The sequence below is a fragment of the Columba livia genome, chromosome 2 (assembly GCF_036013475.1).
Source record: "Columba livia isolate bColLiv1 breed racing homer chromosome 2, bColLiv1.pat.W.v2, whole genome shotgun sequence".
Lineage (NCBI taxonomy): Eukaryota > Metazoa > Chordata > Aves > Columbiformes > Columbidae > Columba > Columba livia.
In genome coordinates, this window is record NC_088603.1 from 109,172,096 (window position 1) to 109,190,725 (window position 18,630).

Sequence of the window (18,630 nt, forward strand, 5' to 3'; positions counted from 1 at the left end):
GCTTTTCGTCCTACTGAAAGTACTACCTCGTTCTCACAGATATTTTTCTTTATTTCTCTGGTTTGCTTCTCAGGACATGTATTTTCCTTAGCTGTTCACTTTTGGGGCAAATTTGTTCCCTGATAAAGCGTACAGCTGTCCCCAGGTTCATAGCTAAGCTGAGGAACCCAGGAGTGCTCATCCTGACTTCATTCTGACTCACAGGTGGAACTGGGAATGATCATCTCAAAGCCCAGGGAGTTTGGTTTCCTGGCAGATCCAAGGTAACCAGCATACTTAATAAACCAGCACGTATGGTAGTGTCCATCTGTCTTGCAATGGAGTTCCTGCGGGAGGGATCCAGTGGCTGTGGATGCACCGGCCTTCCAGGTGCGTATCAGGATGTCAGTGGGATGGCATGGCCCATTGGCTGTGACCAGTTCACAGCCATTTGTCTTATTTCTTACTATCTGGTGTCTATGTGCTGCTTCAGTTGTCTCCTGCAGTAAGGCTGGTAAACTCTAAACGTCTGGCATCTTGAAACTTGTAAAAAGCAGAATTAAACTCCCTGAAGAACATCAGCACAGGCTTCCAAATTTTCTTCTCAAAAAGTTGTGCTGAGTTACAAGACAGCAATGTGAAGAGCTGACTGGCTTGCTTTTTAAAGATCATTCATGCAGACACTGCCTCTTCTAAAAGGAAGGGGAAAGCTTGTTCGAAGATGAGGTCATAGCAGGTCATGTGCTTTCTGCAGTAAAATTTTATAGCTTGTTGCATCATCTTAAACCCACAAAGAGGCAATTTCAGAATGGGAATGAACAAATCCACACTGCATTACTTCTACAATAACCTGCAATAATGATATTACTAGAGAAAATCACAGGACTAAATCAGACCCCTCCATTTCAAAAGCTGGTGTACAAGGTATATAATCAAAATGTTAGGCAATTAGATGTTAGTAAGACTTCACCCAAAAAGTCTCAGATGCTCTTCTACAAAGCTTGATAAAAAGCCACATCTCGAAATCAACAAATGGGAAAGACTCGAAGGAGGCATCTGTTTCCTAGTTCTTGGGACAAAAAAAAATGAGTTTTTTGTGCAGTGGACATGTACATGCAACCTACAGAGCTTCAGATTACAGCTTGCGTAGACGAACAGAGATACAGAATACCTGGAATTAGTACTCTGGCACTTCATTTCCTTCACTTCAGATACATCCTCAAATAATATAAAAATAGACTAGCATTACTTTCTGACATGACTAAGGATCTTTAGTTTTGATCTACATACAACTGCATTAATAATAGATTAAGGGTTGCTATCAAAGCATGATCACATGCTCCAGAAGGAAGAAACTACAAAGAACAGATGTCAAACCACTCTCGCTAGCTAAAGCAAGGGCAAACTAACTGCATCTGAACTTCTAGGACATTTGCTGGTCTATTCAACCTCTCTTTAACATTTCATTCCTGAGCAATGACTTGCATGCACATAACACAAACTAGTATTCTCCTTCTTACTGACCTTAGACAGATAGGAAAAGATTTTTTTCTTTAAAGGTGACAGTATCATTGTAGAACATAATGCAATAAAAAAACAGCCTGCAGAAAGTAGGAGGAACAATGGCATTAACAATTGGTTAGTTGATACTGAAGAAGTGGCATGTGGCAGAGGTTTATTTAGTATCTCAATCCAAGTTCTTGAGGACTACTCAATATTGAGCTGATGATGCCACTTCACAATGCATAAACTCTGAGTAAACACTTAACTATTCCTTGTTTCCTTGTAACTATACCAGTCTCCTTCATATGCAATACAGTCAGTTTGGCATGTAAACATTTTAAAAATGGCTGTTTTGGTTTATTGTCTGGTAAGCATCTGACAGCAAAACAAGCAAAAAAAAAAAAAGACATCCCATCACTGTCTTTCCTGAGAAAGGCAAAGCTGTTCTGCCACAGCCCACTCCAACAGCTGCAAAGTGAACATTTCTCAACATCATAACCAGTACACAGAAGTTACTAAAATGACAACAAATGGCTAAATACATGGAGATCCCTTTTGTCACAGATGAGATCTGCATCAATATTTGTAGAGAAGATCCCAACAGGAAAATCCTAGATCACAGGTACTGGGAAGATGAAGACAGGCCAATTTACCGTTGAACTTCTGGTGACTAATAAGCGATCATGAACCAGGACCGTGACCCTTCCTGCTGTACTTTCATACCTGGTTAGTCACTCCAATATAGACGCATTTCTTGGCTCTCAGATAAAGAAAGACAGAGCAGGTTTTCATTCTCAGCAAATTCACAAATACCAAAATAACAGCAAGTGACCTTTTATAGGGTTTTACAACTTTCTGGACCCCTGCACTTCCTCACCGATATTAAAAGACTTTGAGAAAGAGAACTGATTTGACTGTAAAAGTCTAGGTTCCTCATGATTAGTCAAATGCAAGACATATATAATGAAAAATCCTACACTATAAATTTAGCCTAGATTTTTGTTAGACTCCAACAGGACACAGCAGGAATAAACAGGCTCCCAAGAATGTCCACAGAAGGAAAATAAACATGAAAAAGGGAGAATCATGTGACCAAAATGTTATCCTGTTGTCAGTATTTTTAATCCATCAGGCAATAATGCATTGATTAGAAACTACAAGAGCTTAAGTGATGTGAAAACCAGTACTACTCAGATGGATCTATTTACAACAAAATATGAAAACAGCGACTAATTCTATAGGAGATTAACGGGATGAGCACTAGGATGGCAGTAGGCATTTTTGGTGTTACTAAAAAGTAGTGTGAATTAAAAGGAAAGAGAAAATACTTTTTAATATTTGGATCCTGTATTAAGGACGTGCATTTCTCTGTAAATAATCAGAACGGCAATTATATGCAGAGTCCATAGCTGAAAGTGAAAGTTGTGATTAACCAAGAGCAGCGTATCTTCAAGTGCTTGTAGAGGACAGTAACCTTTTATTTATTGTTGAGGTTAATTTCCCTTTCTGAGGGTCACTAACTTGATCTTATTTGCTTGACTTACTGTTGATCTTCTTTAATCATAGCAAAAAACCTTTGAATGTAATGCCTGTCTGAATGCAGCTAATTTAATCATATGACCTTTTCCATCCTATTTTCACCCTATGGCTATCCGACTTCTTCTAATTCCACAGCAAATTATTAGACACTAAGTGGTATAGTATGGTCAGTTATTTTATTTATGCATTTCTGATAATCACGAGATGCTAAATTATCGTATTATTTTGTTTTTTTTTTTTTTTTTCATACCTTTATCCAATGAACCTACTACTCTAGAATGTGGGCTTTAAATAATGATTTTTTTTTTTTTTTTTTTTTTTTTTTTTTTTTTGTTAAAAGCGTAATCCACATGCACAAGAATTCAAGAGTAAAGTTTGGATGCTGATTACTCCTACTGTGGGAAAGGAGGTGGCTCTACAGCCACCAAAGTGTCAAAACAGCGAGTGTCAGAGAAAACACTTTACATCTCCCTGGTGCTTTTGCAAGAGCTGCTCATAAGAGAACATGTGTTTCTGCAAGTGTATGTGGCTAATCCTGGCTTATGCTGGTGATGGCTCCATTATTGATTTCCAGGGAATAATATTCCAACAACATCTACTTTCAGACAGTGCTGGTTTTCTATTTAGAAATACAAAGATCAAATCCAAATGATAATAAAGGAAGCATGAAGCACTCCACCTCTCTGATTATCAGACCTTCAGTAGTCCTGATACCACTGCTTTGCAGCAGTTAATAACAATCAAAATTTAATTAATGTGGGTAATATGGCACCCAAAGGTTTAAGAACTTCCATCAGCAAGCTGGTGGCAGAAAACAGACCTCTTGATTCCCATGCTGTTTTCACAATCAATTTGAAAGCTTATTTAAAAAGTAATTGCTATTATTAGATTTTTATGCCAGGAAGAAGCCTATAGGAAAGAAGTGACCACCAGGATTTCTGAGAGGATGCCATCAAAGAACTGCAAACTCATAGTCCATTCTGGTTTGAAAGGTTTTGCAGAAGTATTAAAATTACAAAATCTCTGGATATTGTGGCCCTACAAAGACAGACTTCCACTAAATGGTCAAGTTTTTAACCTGCCACCACAGCTCCATCACCCCCCAGTTACTTTCTCTTACACTGTGTGGCGGCAGTCATGGCAATATTTAGAATAAATCAAAACCTGCTTTAATCAGTTATTATTTGGATCTGAGAGAAGGCAATAACGTTTGTAGTGACTTTATCGCCTTGCCAGAACTGTATCTGTCTTTGTTTTAATAGCAAGATGTACAACTGGGCCACAGATAGTTTTCAGAAGTCAGTATGCACAATAAAACAAATGTCCCTTATGAGATCAAATCTACATTCTACCCATCTATGCCTTGCAGCATTACATATTTATTTGAAATGCAGTAAAACAGCTAATTCATTACACAAGACAAGACAGTGATTTATTAGTCCTTTGTTGTGCTCTCTGAAAATCTGGAATCTCTCGAATTTTAGTCTCATGTAGTTAGGTTTTGCGGCATTCTAGCAATTCTGTCCTGTTGAAAGTAGCATCTGACCCCATGCAGAACACACTCCTCTGTTCATCAGACAGAGAAAAGACAGATCCCTAGTCTTTAACCTTTAATTAGTACTTAGCTACATTATGCATGCTGAGGGCAAGATAAGCCATAAATGCTTCCAGGGGCACTGTACACTTAGCAGTAACCTCTGCACGTACAAACTATGAATTCCATCCAGAACCAGCAAGTGGAAAAATATGTAGCAGAGAGGGTTGGACAGCATATAATTAAACTCGCTTTGCATATTAGGTGAGTGTCTAAAGTAGGAACCATTACTCTCTGTCTGCAAAGCAACTCCCAAGGTAACAACCTTGGGCAGGCAGAACCACAGAGTACGTCTTGCAACACCAGGTATATGCTGCATGTGACCAGAGTGAAAAATAAGCTGCTTGTTATGGCAGGGCTGAGACATCCAAATACAGGACCAGGCTCCGCAGGGTGCTGAAGTCAATGGGAATTGAGGGCATTCAGCACTTAAAAGAATTCAAACAGCAGGATACCAGAATGGTCTTTATTTTAGATATTTTAGGCAATGAAATTTGAGTGGTTATGCTGAGTTTGTTTTACTCATTTGATGTTGGCTTTATCATTCCAAGATTTTAAAGCAGTGAAGCTTTCCACTGTCTAGTCAAATTACCAGATGTAAATATGATATTTTCTTTAAGGATATGATTTTAGGGAGCATGCTGATTTCATTACCATATACAGTGGGGGGAAAATATATTTATAATCTTAGAAATCTCATCTAATACAAAGCAATCATACACCAAATAACTAAAGCAATAAGTTCTACTGAATCTTTTTGTGTTTTTTCATGGGTATGTCAGCACTTTATAAAGCTGAATGCATCATCATGCACTCACATTCACTAACTTAAGCTATAAATGTTTTTTGTGAACAATACTTTATACTTCTGGACTCCACCTCATTGAAAAGTCAACTAATAATGATGCTTAGAAATTAATTTATTTCAGGTATGCTATAACAACCATAATCAGCTATAAATCCTTTTGCCCTATTTGCATTTACTGAATTTGCCTTAATTATACTGCTGCCTAATTATGAAGCTCACTCTAGAGGGGAACTCGCAAGAAGCAATGATGCAGAAAGCAGAGGACAGTTTATTCCACTTCATGGATTTACAACTTTCTGCTACTGCAAACCATTTGGAACAGAGTCTATTTGTGAGGTCATTATCATGTAAACAGTGTCACACTGAAGACGCATGGCAATGACCTACCATGCTAATGAAAAGTGATATTGAGTTTACTAATTCAGATAAGGGTGCACCGATTGCCTTTTCTCTAATGTGCAAAGGCCTGTCACAGAAATAAATGCATGGTCCTTGTTGCAATTAATTTGGTTCTTGTTCTTTTAAAGCTTTACTTGTAGATTTAATTAAAGCTTTCATGTAGCACACACTTTCAGGAAGTATCTATGTTTAATGGCTTTTTCTCCTAAATTAAAGAAACAAGTGAAGGTTATGATTCAAAGAACAACAGGCAATAATAAAATGAAAAGGTATTCTTAATACAGTAAGTATTACCTTGTTTTGACATAAGTGAATACACAGTGCTGTGGGTGTTGAAGTACACTTCTTGTAATTAATGTTACGTTGCAGCTTCCATGGTGACATCATTTCCAGTAGCTTAAGAAAATTTGTTTCTTTTTTTGAATGTAAAATATTGCATGCTAAGTTTCAATCTGGAGGTGAATATTTTTAAAGCCTTTGCAAAATAATTTTTAGATAAGAAAAAATGAGCAAATAAAAACAGCTCACTGTTTTTCTAAGAAAACAAACAATCCTCAATGCAAAAAAAACTCATGTAGACATGTAACTCAGTCTTTCCTTAATTTTATCATGTTAAATGTTCCCACAGAATAAGTCTGTCTAAGCAATTGCCCTTTAGTAAGATAAAGAATAAAAATAATTACAAGAAAGGTTGCACAATAACAGATGGATATTCTGATGCTCTCAGATTTGCCTCCCCTTCTCTTCTACAGGTTCTGAGGAGAGAGAGAGTAGCACATGGAGCAAGTACTATACGAATGACGAGGCAGCCTGCATTCAATCTCAGGAGACAAAGCAGGGCACAGGGAATGAAAAAAAAAGCAATTTAAAGGAAATATTTTTCAGGACAGGACAGGCAATATACTACCACTGTCTAGAGAAGAAAGGAAAAGGGGCTAAAGGAAAGAAGAAGTAAAAGGAGGAGCAGGAGAAGAAAATAAAAAGACGATAAAGGAAATGTTAAGTAGAGTAAGAAGACTGGCTTAAGCGCTGGGCACACATGTTGGTGTTGAAAGAGAAAAAGAAGCTGGGAGGAAGACGACAGCAGTAGGATCTAAGAGGTAAGTCAGATAAAACCCTTTGTGGACAGGGAACTGGACAAGACACTTCCATGAAGGCACAGTGCTCCTGCTTCAAAATAGGTTTACAGTGCTTTGGGATTTCAACAAAAGGCAGCTGAAACTGCAGTAACCTATTCTGCAAAAAAAATAAACTTATTCTTGCCGGTAGCCTGTATTAATACTCAACATGCAATCAGTGTACCTTCTTCTATTAGTTTACTTTTCTAAAGCATGTAGGAGGGTAAGCCCTCTGGTTTATTGACATCTTGATGTATTTGTCTTATTTCCTTCATTTAAAATATCTTCTATAATCTTAATCTGGAGAATATTAAAATGCAGACAAGACTCTTCCCTATTTGGTAAGCAGAAAGTAAGGTTCTACTCACAGTAACACCTGTATGTTACAGCTAAGATCAGGGCCTTATTCTATGACATACCATAAACATGACAATCTTACCTTAAAAATCTCAGTAAATACAAAGCATTCAGTATTTTATCTGCTTTTGAAAATACCGTGTAAGCCATGGATCTAGTCCCTTTGAAGTGACCCTTCCAGGCACAACTGCCTAATAGGACCATAAACCGCAAAATACATTCCATTATACCCAAAGCATAATCCAATATACAACTTTAAGCAAACTAAAATTTATCTAGCCTGCCTAAACCATTAATTTCTGCAGCCAATACACATGCATTACTATACCAAATGTGAACATGGTGACCAAATCCACACTGGAAGATCTGCTTTTGGCTACTGACATCACCATGCAGGAGGAAAGCACATTATCACTCTGCAACGGGAGATGCGAAGTGCACACTTGCTCTAAAACAGCTGATCCTCCCATTCCTGTACAACTGTGCAATGCACAGGTTATGATGGCTTTGCTTGCCTTTCCTTCAGAGAAGCCTCTGGTAGCTCCAACTTGTGTCTTCATGATCAGAGGAATCAGGGAATGAGAAACAAGAGAGAAGTCACCTCCCTCTGCAGGTGAACTCAGTGCAATTTAGATACCCCTAGATATTGGTTCAATGTCTCACCATGGGATCTCACATTAAATGCAGAAGTGGTCCTGAGCTTCAGCTGCTAGAAAGAAAAATAAATGTGCTTCTTTATGTTCACCAGCCCAGTGCTGAGAGGAGCAGGACGTTTATGGCACAAGCCCTACAAAATCGACTCTGCTCCAACTACTACCTCTTTTTTTTTACATCAATGCTGCTGTCAGGTTGGCACAGGAACTAACTAACAGAATTATACGAGACTTTTTTGACAGTCCTACAGATTTCTCTCAGTAGCATACACTAAAAGCTACAGTCTAATAATAATAAAGGCAGTAATAATAAAAGCTTTCTTGCACACACGTAAATGAAATAGAGCCACAATTCTGATATCTATGATAGGTCTTATAAAAGATTTTCTTTTACAACAAGGTGCCTGGGACTGATGAAAAGTCAGGCTTTGCTGGATTTGTAAGCACACAGCACATTCCGTTCCTCTGTTTCCTTGCTTGATTAGTTATTGTGAGGCTCAATTTCACAGCTGAATGCAGTCTTCCAAGCTACGTTTTGCACGTGGGCTAATGCCCTAAAATTAGGAAGGACCCCAATCAGATAGAATCTTTGCACAGACTCACAAATGGAGGCAGAGGGCCAGAGTGATCAGGAGTGACAGAAACACCAACTGAGGAATGGTTCCTTATCTTCTCATGCCTGAGTTAGGTAATTCATTGTAGGAAAACAATGACCAAGAAAGAAAATTTGGAAATGAATGATGATTTTGGTCAGCTAGACACTGTGGAAAGCAAACAGACACTGTTCTTCCCTCCAGGGATCTGGCAGTCTAGACTTTAAGCGAGCTCAAGGAATACTGTAGATAAGAAAGGGAAGGAAAAGAAGAAGAAGGAAAAGGAGCCAAGTTTAGAACATTTTCATTGTGAAATTAACAGTCAGCACTGACAGATGCTGCCTTGAGGTGGATTATCATTAACCTGGCCATAACCCCTGAAGAAAGGCTGAAAAAATGGTATTTCAGCTGAAGCATCTCCCATGGGATCCATAGGTCAGAGCAAATATTACAGATAAGAAGCTCAAACAAAAATATAATCAGTCAACAGAAATTATTGCAATACTAATGATTACACCTCAGTGCCCTGTGCTGACATCACTCAACAGACACGAACATCTCATTACAGTTGTTCTCATCTGTATCACAGAAATGATTAAGCCTGTGGTTTACTGCAGCAAAGAAGCCAGGCTAGATTCACCATATGATTTCTCTTACCCATTTTTCTTTAAGCATTTTTTTGCTGCATGTCCTCCTTGAGTTCAGGAGTGATACGATGCAACATATACCTTATTCTTTGTAGTCCCACCTTTTGCACACAACTTCTGTCAATCAGTTCAATATCTCATTAAGCTGTTTTGAAAACTAACAATTCTGTCTTTTAGACAAAATAGACACTTTTAGCAATATAAATTATGAAGTGAGTTTTGGTCTTAATCTGCAGTACAGCTTCTTTACTGTCAACAAATTTAGAGTCACACAAAACATCATGGCAGGTTTGAGGTTTAGAAAAAATGAGTTTCCAACACCATTACCTCTCTTGTACAATAAATACTGATACTACAATAAGGAAAAACTCACCTTTATATTTGGATATTTAAAATGAAAGGATCTGAAGTCAGTTTTGAGCTATGTATACAGAAATGCAATTTCAGAGTAAAAAAAGCACAAATTGCACCTTTTCCATGATGGAAAAGTCTTAAAGTGAAAGGAAATGATTCACCTTATACCCTCTTTGCAAGTCTAATTCAACAGTGCTAGTATAAAACAGCAAAATCTCAGTGCCTATAGTGACTGCTGTTGACAGTAAGCATGGCTTATTTGGGAAACAGATTTTTTTAGGAAGCTACAACAATGTAAACAGGCTAATTAAGGAATTAATTCAATACACAATTTCATAGAGAAGACAGACTAACCCAGTGAACTGGTAACATTAACTGAACAAGACACAATATGGGACAGCAATACCAATACTCAAATACAAAGATAACTTCTTTAATACACATACCTGTCCCTATCCTCCTTTTCCCTCCCAAATGTGTGTGTTATGTCTCAGTGTTATATATAATAAAGACAGGTTCTTAGGGTTATCTTACAAGAGTATATGGAATCCACAATTTCTAAAAGCAATCTCAGTATTCAGTTCAAATTCCTGTATATTCAATGATACTGTGATATTAGTTTAGAAAAGCAAGACAAAGCTTTTATTAACATGGAAAGAACAAAGACATCTCTAGATGCATAAGCATTTATTTTTCCTAGTTACATTGGTTCCCACACTAAATGTCTGGTATCTTCACAAAACAAGCAGTGTAAACTGAAACTGCCCCTTTATGGACAGAAAAATACCCAAGCCTCAGCTCATCTGCAAATTTACTGCTTGACACTGAGGGAACAAGGACAGTAACTGAATGTGATTGTGTGACCAACACAGCAATCGATCACTCCTGATACTGTAGTACCCATTTATTTAGAAAAAAAAAAAAACAAACAAACTTGCAGCACATTACGCATAATGGTTTCTCACTCAACACATCTGGGCTAATATGCTTTTGAAAAGTCTGGGTAATTTTAGAAATTACTATGGGTTTCCTACATGTAATATTGGAAAAGGAATTTGGAATGAGTACCTAAACATGCCCTGAAAAGATAAAGCAAAACAGTGCTATTCCTCCACATGAATGATCTGATTTCTGTTGCACCTCAAGAAAGCTATTTCATGTAGTCAGTTCACTGCCCTGTAGAGATCACATACTTCAGAAAGAGCTAATAAAATTAAGAGGAGAAGAAGAAAGAAGAAGAGAGAAGAGCGGCGAAGAAGAGGGAAGGGAAGGGAAGGGAAGGGAAGGGAAGGGAAGGGAAGGGAAGGGAAGGGAAGGGAAGGGAAGGGAAGGGAAGGGAAGGGAAGGGAAGGGAAGGGAAGGGAAGGGAAGGGAAGGGAAGGGAAGGGAAGGGAAGGGAAGGGAAGGGAAGGGAAGGGAAGGGAAAAGGGAAGAGAAAAGAGAAGAGAAGAGAAGAGAAAGAAGAGAAGAGAAGAGAAGAGAAGAGAAGAGAAGAGAAGAGAAGAGAAGAGAAGAGAAGAGAAGAGAAGAGAAGAGAAGAGAAGAGAAGAGAAGAGAAGAGAAGAGAAGAGAAGAGAGGAGAAGAGAAGAGAAAGGAAAAAGATGTACTTACTGGTGGTCTGAGTGTTAAAAGATTATTTACAATTTTTTTCTACAGACAAATTGGAACATAAGCCTTGGCTATGAAGCAAGACAATCAGACCCAAAAGAACCAGAAGATAAAAGCAAACAGGACAAGAAAAAATAACTTTAGATAGATTTTTAAAAAAATTATGTGATGCATTTTAATTAAAAATAAACTTCTAATTCTGAGATTGCTTAGTATCTCTGCATGAAAGCTAGATATCGTACCTCTGTACTCAAAGCGTATGGCACATAGCCCACAAATGTATTTTTCAGCAACGGCAGTTTAGTAAAACGTCCTCCTTTCTATTTTGGGCAAGGCTTATTATCCAAAGACTTCAATATGTTGGCATTCTATATTTTTCCAGATGCAATAAAACTCATGGGATACCCTCAAATCCACAAGAGAGTTACAGAAATCCACATTTATTTTGGGTTACATGATTCTATGATACAAGTCTAAGTAACTATGCATATTTAAAGATTCAGAAGAGATCATAGGCGTAGTCTAACAGATCAAACACATCAAACAGTTGAAACACATTCATGTTTTTCTGCTCAGTGCTCTCCTCCATCTGCAAGATGTAAATTGATAAACTTATTCTAGTTGCAGGGGCAGCTGCAGATAAGATAACAGGACGGTTTCTAAGCTATCTCACAATTTTCAAATTACTACAGAAGTTTTAAACACGATGACTGCATATTTCTTGGAATTATCCAGAAATCACTGTTATGATTTCGGACACCATTGATTTTTTAAAAATTTTATGACTGATTTTTAGAGTCATTTCACAAACCTGCTAACCTCTGGCTTTCTGCCCTAAGTACCACGTCAGTCGCAATAGGATTGGGGAAATAAGCCACAAATTAAGTGTCTGTACAAAGCTCCAGAAGCCAGCACTGAAAATCTGAGAGCAAAGCAAGAGACACAGAAATAACTGAGAAGGGACTCCCAGGCTCCTGAACTCAAGTGAGATACACAAGCAAAATATACTTCAGCTGGGCCCCAAACTATCAAATTCTCATGAAAAGGAGGGTATGTTTTTATGAAAAAGCTTAATGTTTGTAGAACTAATTATCTTTTAGGAGGAATTTTGTCCTCTTTGAGCCACATGCAAAGTACTGGCAAGAGGACCTCTAGTCCTATACTTTCCATTTCAGTCATGTTTCAACACTATATTGGGCTTCTGGATTGAGATTTCCATGCAGAGGACGTACCTGTGATGCACTTCTGTCCTAAGTCACCTAACTAGATGGTTAGTGCTTGGACAGACAATATCAGATTTCACACTATTAAGATCTCAACATGAATACTATTTTATAAGTACACTGGGCAAGAATTGTCTCCTCTTTCCCTACTTCATCTTTCACAAGTTGAAATAACTTGTGAAAAGGCACAAAAATACAATAACATTATGCACCTAACTGCTGTGCAGTACCACTTTTGCATAAGGACTTAATTTCAATAATAATAATAACATACCATTTTGATATCAAGTTCAAACTGAGGGACAACATCAAAAGCTGCCTTCACAACTTCGAGTTGGGCGTACATCCTACTCAGAGCAATGTAATGAAGACTTTTCTTGAAAGCAACTTCACAGCTACAGTTTGTACCTATATGCCCCAGAATTTGGGGTAAATTGAATTCCCCAAGCTCTCCATCAGGTGCCAGTGTCTTGAGTAAACTCAGTTAGTCCAAGCACTCATTTTGCTTGTCCAGTGCTCGAATTTACATGAAACTAGCTATCTGAGCTCCTGACTACTGATTAATGATCTCCAAGGGCAGAATATTTATCAAAATGAAAATTTCAAATATAAAAATTAATGTCCATCGGTCAGCACAGTGGTGCTCATTGTCAACCAAACAACAGACTTGTCTAGTACATTTAAGTATAATTACACAATAAACTATTGATGTATTTTTCCTTCTCTGGCCAATGGTGCAGGGCTTTTGCCCATCAGAAATGTGTCAGGAGAAAGCAGTCATCCCAGCGCCCGCTGCCATGCTGAGAACACCAGTCATTACAAGCGTCACTAATGACACCATCTCTGTTCTTTTCTTTTCCCCTCCTGGAATCGACTGCAAAGTCAAAAGACCTGCTGTAGAGTTAATGAGCACTATTAAATTTGCTCTAATCTTAAGAACAAAAGAGCCCATACAGGACCGACTACAGCCAGATAAAAAACCAATCTGCTGCCTGACTGAGGTGAAAGGTAAAAAATGCACTATTTCTCAGGAAAGCAAGAGTGGGAGGAAAGGTGCTGGCAGAGGTACTTAAGCCAATTAAAAAGAAGTATAATTCTCTACAGCAGTAGTCAACTTCTTTTCTGTAATGGCTCTTGACTGGCTAACTAGTAAACAAAAGATTAAATGGAAATAATTCTCTGCCAAACATGCACAGCTGCAGGTCCACCTCTGATGATTTATCAGCAGCTCTAGGCATCTGCCAATTTTTTCTTTTTTTAAATTTTAATTTAGGATGGATCTAGAAGTGGCAGAGATTGCCGTCTACCAGGAAAAAGGAGCCCACAGCACACAAGGAAAGCAGCACAAGACAATAGTAACTATTTCAGTGCATAGATGCTTGCTGGGATGTTACAGCTTGCATTTACAATGACTAATCAGTAAATTTGAATACGATGCTCTGTATAGAAGCGGTAAATTAGCAATGGCAGAGTACTTCAAATTATGTTTCTCAAAATATAGAACATTCTATAATTCATATCAACTTCTTCAGCTAAAAATAAAACTGTCAGGAATTCTGCATTCATCTAAGATTTCCACCAATTTCAATGAAAAATTGCATGGTGCATAAACAGGTGGATAATTTGGTCCAAAAATTTCCTCCTATTGGGGGCTGATCTTGTCTGCTCATTTCAGGGCTCTTACTTCCCCTCTTTTGCCAGACAGCAAGCAAAGCAATACAAGGTCAAGATCACACAGTTTCTTTTGGAAAAGTTAACATACCCAAACTACAAAGTTACTGAATTTGTATCACACTAACAAAAAGACAGATCTTTTATTGGAGACACTGTGAGAATATTCCAAATAACTAAGAGAAGACATGTTCCATCCACTATTACAGTCTCAATGACTGCAAAACTGGGGACTAAACCTGTTTGTAAAACTTACAGAAACATTTCAATTCACATATTTTCCACTATCAGTGGAAAAAGAGAAAAAAAAGATGCAATGCAATTTCTTTGAATAATGAAAGTGTTTATTTTAATGTTCCATTTGTTTCCTTTTTTTTCTTTTTACTTAGCCTTGAGTCATATTAAAATATTAATTTAAAAATATTTACTTATGGCAACAACATTCTCTATGATTTACTGTATTACACTCTTTTGACATTTTAAAAACAACATTTAAATGGTCCCAAACCAAATGTTTTTGAAGGCCCACTTAATGGAAAATATGGTCTTTTCATCTTGGGAACAGAAATTTTGAAATACTGTATCTGTGGAAGAGATAATTTTTTCTGACCTTCACATTAATACAGCACTTTAAAGAACAGTTTAAAAAATTGCACTCTATGCAAAGTGTCAAAAAATGTAATAGGAAATCTGAATTACCAAGCAAATGAGCAGTTTCAATATATTCAGAAGTCTTAGGGAATTCAAACTAAGAGATTTAAATTTTAGTTGCTTTAATTAATTTAAAGCATGATTCTGCTTATGAAGTTTTCAAGTTATAAAACATTTGCTAATTTTTCCATAAAATCTATAAATAGATGTTTGATGCTTTGTTGAAAAATTAATTGAAAAAAATTATTTAAAAACAGTATTAGGTTTCTCATATTCCTTTTTAGTTACTCTTCCAGCTTTTTAAATAAAAACAATACTGAAATGTGTTCATTTAAAGAGTGCGCTACTACATGTGTGCCTGAAAAATAGTCCTATATTCTCTCTCATGCAAGTAACACCCCATCTTCTGTAACTATATACAAATATCTCCTAGTTTCCCATGACTTTTAAACCTGAGCTTTAAAGAAGACAGATATCTACTGGACAGCTGATTTTTGCTGCTGGCCAACAAGATTAAACAAGCTTAAGTGCATCTTATTTCACAACTAAGAAAGACCCCTAATAGTTTGCTAATCCTTACATCCTACTTGTACCTGGAAAGTGAGAAGAGGTGAATATCCTCAGAAAGAGATTTGCTAAATTCACAGAAGAACCCTCCTCATTCATCACCTGCTGACAGCAGGAAACGAAACAACGGCTTTGGGTAAATAAAGAATCCTATAATGGTATTACTAAGGACTGTATCAAAATGAAAAGTTATTACTTACTGAAAGGTATGCTTCATCTTGCCCTCATTTTTTAGTGCTCTCTCCTTTGAAATTCGTAGCAATAATGGTAACTCATGACACTTATGCATGACCATTATTCATGAAAAAGTAGTATATAAGTACACAGCAACAAATGGAAATGCTTGTACATGTCTAACAAATGCCATATTTTCAACAGAACAAATGAGAAAGAAGATACTAGATAAATTCTAAAAATACTTAGGCATTAAAATTTCTCATAGGCATGGTAGAGATATTTATACCAATTAAGAAAATTTGTTACGTAACGCTATTCAAAGGATTCTAATGCACAATATGAGGCATAAGATACTGCTATAAAGCTAAATATTTAATTACATTATTGACCATGTTGTTTTTATCTCAGTAAAACTTCTACAAAGTTTGTTTTTATAAAGGAACTCGCAATATTAGCATTCACTACTTATGCATGGAACAAAATGGCAGAAAGTGTGTCTCTGATGTCAAAGAAATTACTTACAGGTAATAAGTGTAGGAGTGATAGCTTCTTCTGCCATGATGGTGGAAGGATTAGGCAGTGGTGGAAAAGATGAAATGGAAGGAAAGAAAAGCCAAATATTAATGTATGAAAAATCAAGATGAAACTGAGACCAGAACTGGTGACACAAATGAAAGGTAGCAAGAATGCATATCTGGGCATATCATGCAACATGTCCGGAACAGACAGATGACATATCCAATCTCCATAAAACTTTAAGCAATACAATAAGCATCTCCAACTGTTAAATCGAGCCACCTTAAAGTACAACTACTACCTAAGTAATGTTAGATATTTAAAGTATATTTATCTCTGCATATACTACACACACAAACACTCCCAATTAAAGTGATAAAACACCTCCAATTACATCTCAGCTGCATTAGGAATAAGGATATGGCACTTCTAACATGGTGTTAGAAGTTAAACAATGCAGAATTACAGAACACATTTTAAGTAGCTCCTCTTCCAGTCACAGAACTGTAGAATTTTGAATATCCCTTTCTTAAAAAAAATAAGTTCTGCCATTGACAGGACTAGAACTTGTTTCCAGAGGTGAAAAAACAATGGCCACAGCTTTTTCAATATCTCTGCAATTTTAATAATAATTTATGCTATGAATAAAAAATTACTTATTGCCAAGCAAATAAAAAGGCTATTCTTGCTGGCAAAAATGATTTTGGTGGTATTTCCCCACGCGGCAGAGGAAAAAAATAAGTGATTCTGTATCCTTGTTATTTCTGTGGACATGAATGTCACAAAGAACAACTTGGAGACCTAGAACCACCATCCTGAGAAATACGGACCCAGTCATTCCTTCCTGCATTACCTCTTGCACAGCCAGATCCTCCACCCAGACATGCTCTGCATGACCACAAAGCACAGAAGTCCTCCAGCTACACTCTTCTGCTTTACGTCTCTCCCTCGCTCAGCTATGAGCCCACTACAAGCAGGACTGCAGCTCTGCAAAATTCCAGCCTAAATGAATTCTGTATATTGACTGCAATTAAAAAGAGGCTGGAGATCTTAAACCATATCTGAGCACAATGTCAAGTAGCATTCGCATGTTGGTAAGATAAAAGACTGAAAGGAACCATGTAGGCATTTGTAATTTTTACAGCACATGCACACAGCCCTTTGACTACAGAGGAAACATGTAAACAGGCCTTGCAAAGGACTATAACTAACGTTAACTTGCCTCTAGCTACATGCTTCAGGCATCCCTTTGAAAACTATGCTTTCATCAAATTTTCTCTCTCATCTTCTTTGTGAGAAGATGCCGTTAGAAATATTTCCCAGTTTTTATTCCCATTTTTCTGATGCAAACAGTATTGTTCAAACAGAAGAGGCTAGATCCTGAATATTTAATCATGCGGCACATCTGCAAAAAATGCACACCTGGTAAAGTTGAGTTTCAAAAGATATCTAAGAATAGAGTAAGGGGAAAGCTGCAAAATACTTATGTGCATCTTCCACCAGCATGTACTCCATTGCCTTCAGTAAGGAGCACAGGATCAAGGCCTGTCCAAGCAGGTCAACCTACCTGCTCTATTAGCAAAGGGGTGTTTGCTGGTTCAGTCAAAATCATATCTAGCCCCATGGCCTTTGTTTCAGAATTACTCATTCTCTCACTTTCATTTAGAATCACATGACACTGCCAACATTGTTTTTGGCCATATGTTGCCATGACAGAAATTTAATGTAATTAGTACAAATGTTCTCACACTTCTAAAAGATGTATAATAATTTGAGAAACAACAATAAATACAATTAATCAGTGAGGCACTGCTGGTATTTATATGCAGAATTCTGCCAAATATGTTATAGAGATAAATTATGCCTTATGAAAATTGCTGAAAATCCAGGAACTTTAATTTGTGTAAATGTCCCATTAAAAAATGTATAAAACGAGAAAAATAAAAGTCTCAAGCTCCAGTTAATTTTATAGCGTTACAGTTGTAAGATTATCCATAGGGAAGTCCTTGAAAAAGAGTATTGTGTTTTTTGACTCTCAAGAATACGAGACACTGAAGAAAAAATAAAAAACAAAACAAAAAACAAAGACAGACAAACAAAACGACAGGTAAAAAGAAGAAATTAAAAACCTACAGAAATGGAAAGTTTTAGACTTGCAAGTCCTCGGGCCATGTGCAAAAGCACCATTCATAATTGAAAACATTTAGCTTTTTTACTTCCTACATAATATATAAACTTCTCTCTATGTATGAAAGTCTTTTCCTGTTAGAGAGAGTGACTTAAAGACTTTGGCCAACCTTGGCCAAATTTCTTCTGTACATGGCTCTTCAGTCACTTTCTCCAGGAGAAGTTATTTTATGTCAATATACTCTTTCTGTGTATAATGATAATAAAACATTTTTATGTCCTTCAGGACTGAGGAGATAAATCAATATCATAAATATCACTTGTAGAATAAAGCTCCACTATAAAATTCATCAAAACCAATGCAGCTGGCCACAGGAGGACTGTCCCACTAGAAGGAAAAGCTTCTGGAACTGTGTTAATTACCATAGTGATTTCTTTCATCATCTCTCTTTTGTAGCTGGTGTAGAGGGAAAAACAAGGTTCAGAGGTAGCACTGGGAGAAGACTGGATTCTTCCTTCAGCCCTATTATCTCCAATTTCTATCC

The 18,630-nt window shown here is 37.0% G+C and overlaps 1 protein-coding gene across 18 annotated transcripts in view; it reads right to left on the bottom strand.

The window, feature by feature from the left end:
- Window positions 1–18,630, bottom strand: part of PTPRM (protein tyrosine phosphatase receptor type M) — a 471,207-nt gene that overhangs the window by 134,046 nt on the left and 318,531 nt on the right. For 8 of the 18 annotated variants that reach the window (XM_021283696.2, XM_065053175.1, XM_021283692.2 and 5 more), the window contains one exon: window positions 15,965–15,994. The exons of the other annotated variants lie outside the window; for them this stretch is intronic. In XM_021283696.2, coding sequence (XP_021139371.1) covers window positions 15,965–15,994 — 30 coding nt within the window. The remainder of the gene's footprint in view (window positions 1–15,964; window positions 15,995–18,630) is intronic. 18 annotated transcript variants of the gene reach the window in all.